This window comes from Rhincodon typus, unplaced genomic scaffold (genome assembly GCF_021869965.1).
Source record: "Rhincodon typus isolate 14 unplaced genomic scaffold, sRhiTyp1.1 hic_rhity00005540, whole genome shotgun sequence".
Lineage (NCBI taxonomy): Eukaryota > Metazoa > Chordata > Chondrichthyes > Orectolobiformes > Rhincodontidae > Rhincodon > Rhincodon typus.
This window is the reverse complement of record NW_025971178.1, coordinates 4,250-5,150: the sequence shown is the minus strand read 5'-3', so window position 1 is coordinate 5,150 and position 901 is coordinate 4,250. Positions and strand designations below refer to the sequence as shown.

General features: G+C 51.3%; 1 protein-coding gene across 1 annotated transcript in view; it reads right to left on the bottom strand.

Annotated features, from left to right (window-relative positions):
* The window catches only part of wdr46 (WD repeat domain 46), a gene marked incomplete at its 5' end in the record, with an annotated part of 10,245 nt that overhangs the window by 5,289 nt on the left and 4,055 nt on the right, over window positions 1–901 (bottom strand). The window contains one exon of the mRNA XM_048594050.1: window positions 704–798. Within this exon, the coding sequence (XP_048450007.1) occupies window positions 704–798 (95 nt within the window). The remainder of the gene's footprint in view (window positions 1–703; window positions 799–901) is intronic.

Genomic DNA, 901 nt, shown 5'->3' with positions numbered 1-901 from the left:
GAGGGCGAGAGCGCGAGAGAGAGAGCGCGAGAGGGAGAGAGCGAGAGCCATCATACTTGGCTGGGGAAGAGAGCCCACTGCGACAGCACGAAGAGCAGACTGCCATTTCTTCCATTACAGCAGCAGGCCTTTCAGCCCAGTGAGGCAGTGCTGGCTCTCTGTTCAGTTTAGGCTCGAACCTCTGCCATTACCCGGTGACCCTCCATTCCAAACATGCCCCAACCTAATAAGCATTTTGTAAATTTCTGCAGTACCCACATTAACAAACTAGGGCTCTTCCCCAGGAGGGAGAGGTCTTTAAGGTTTTCAGAGGGTTCGGTGAGGTATATAACATTTCCATTTGAGTGATCCCCACGTCCGTGTGCGCGCGTGTCCGTGTGTGTATAGGTGTGTCTGTGTGCGTGTGTCCCCTGTGAGGAGCACTGACAGTGTCAGTTTGTAACAGCAGAAGGCGAGCATCTATCAGGTAGAAGATATAAAAGTCTGAAAACACGTACAAACAGATTTAAGAACAGCTTCTTCCCCGCTGTTATCAGACTTTTCAAACGTTAATGTTGATCCTCTCTCTCTGCACCTTCTCTGCGGCTGTAACACTGTATCCTGCACTCTGTCCTGCTACCCTGGGGCAATTCGTATGGTGCAATCTGCCTGTAAAGGACTTTTCACTGAATCTCAGTACATGTGACAACAATAAACCACTTACCTTCTCCAGCAGAGCCTTCACCTCCCACTCCTGCCTCTGTTTTTTACTTCGGTACGGATTGCACTCCAGGCCGTCGAAATTCGCTTCTCCAGCACCTACACAGGACGGGAATCGACAGAGCTGTTCAGACCGAGAGTGTGGGCAGGCACAGACGCACACACACACGGACATGCGTACGCACACACACACGGACATGCG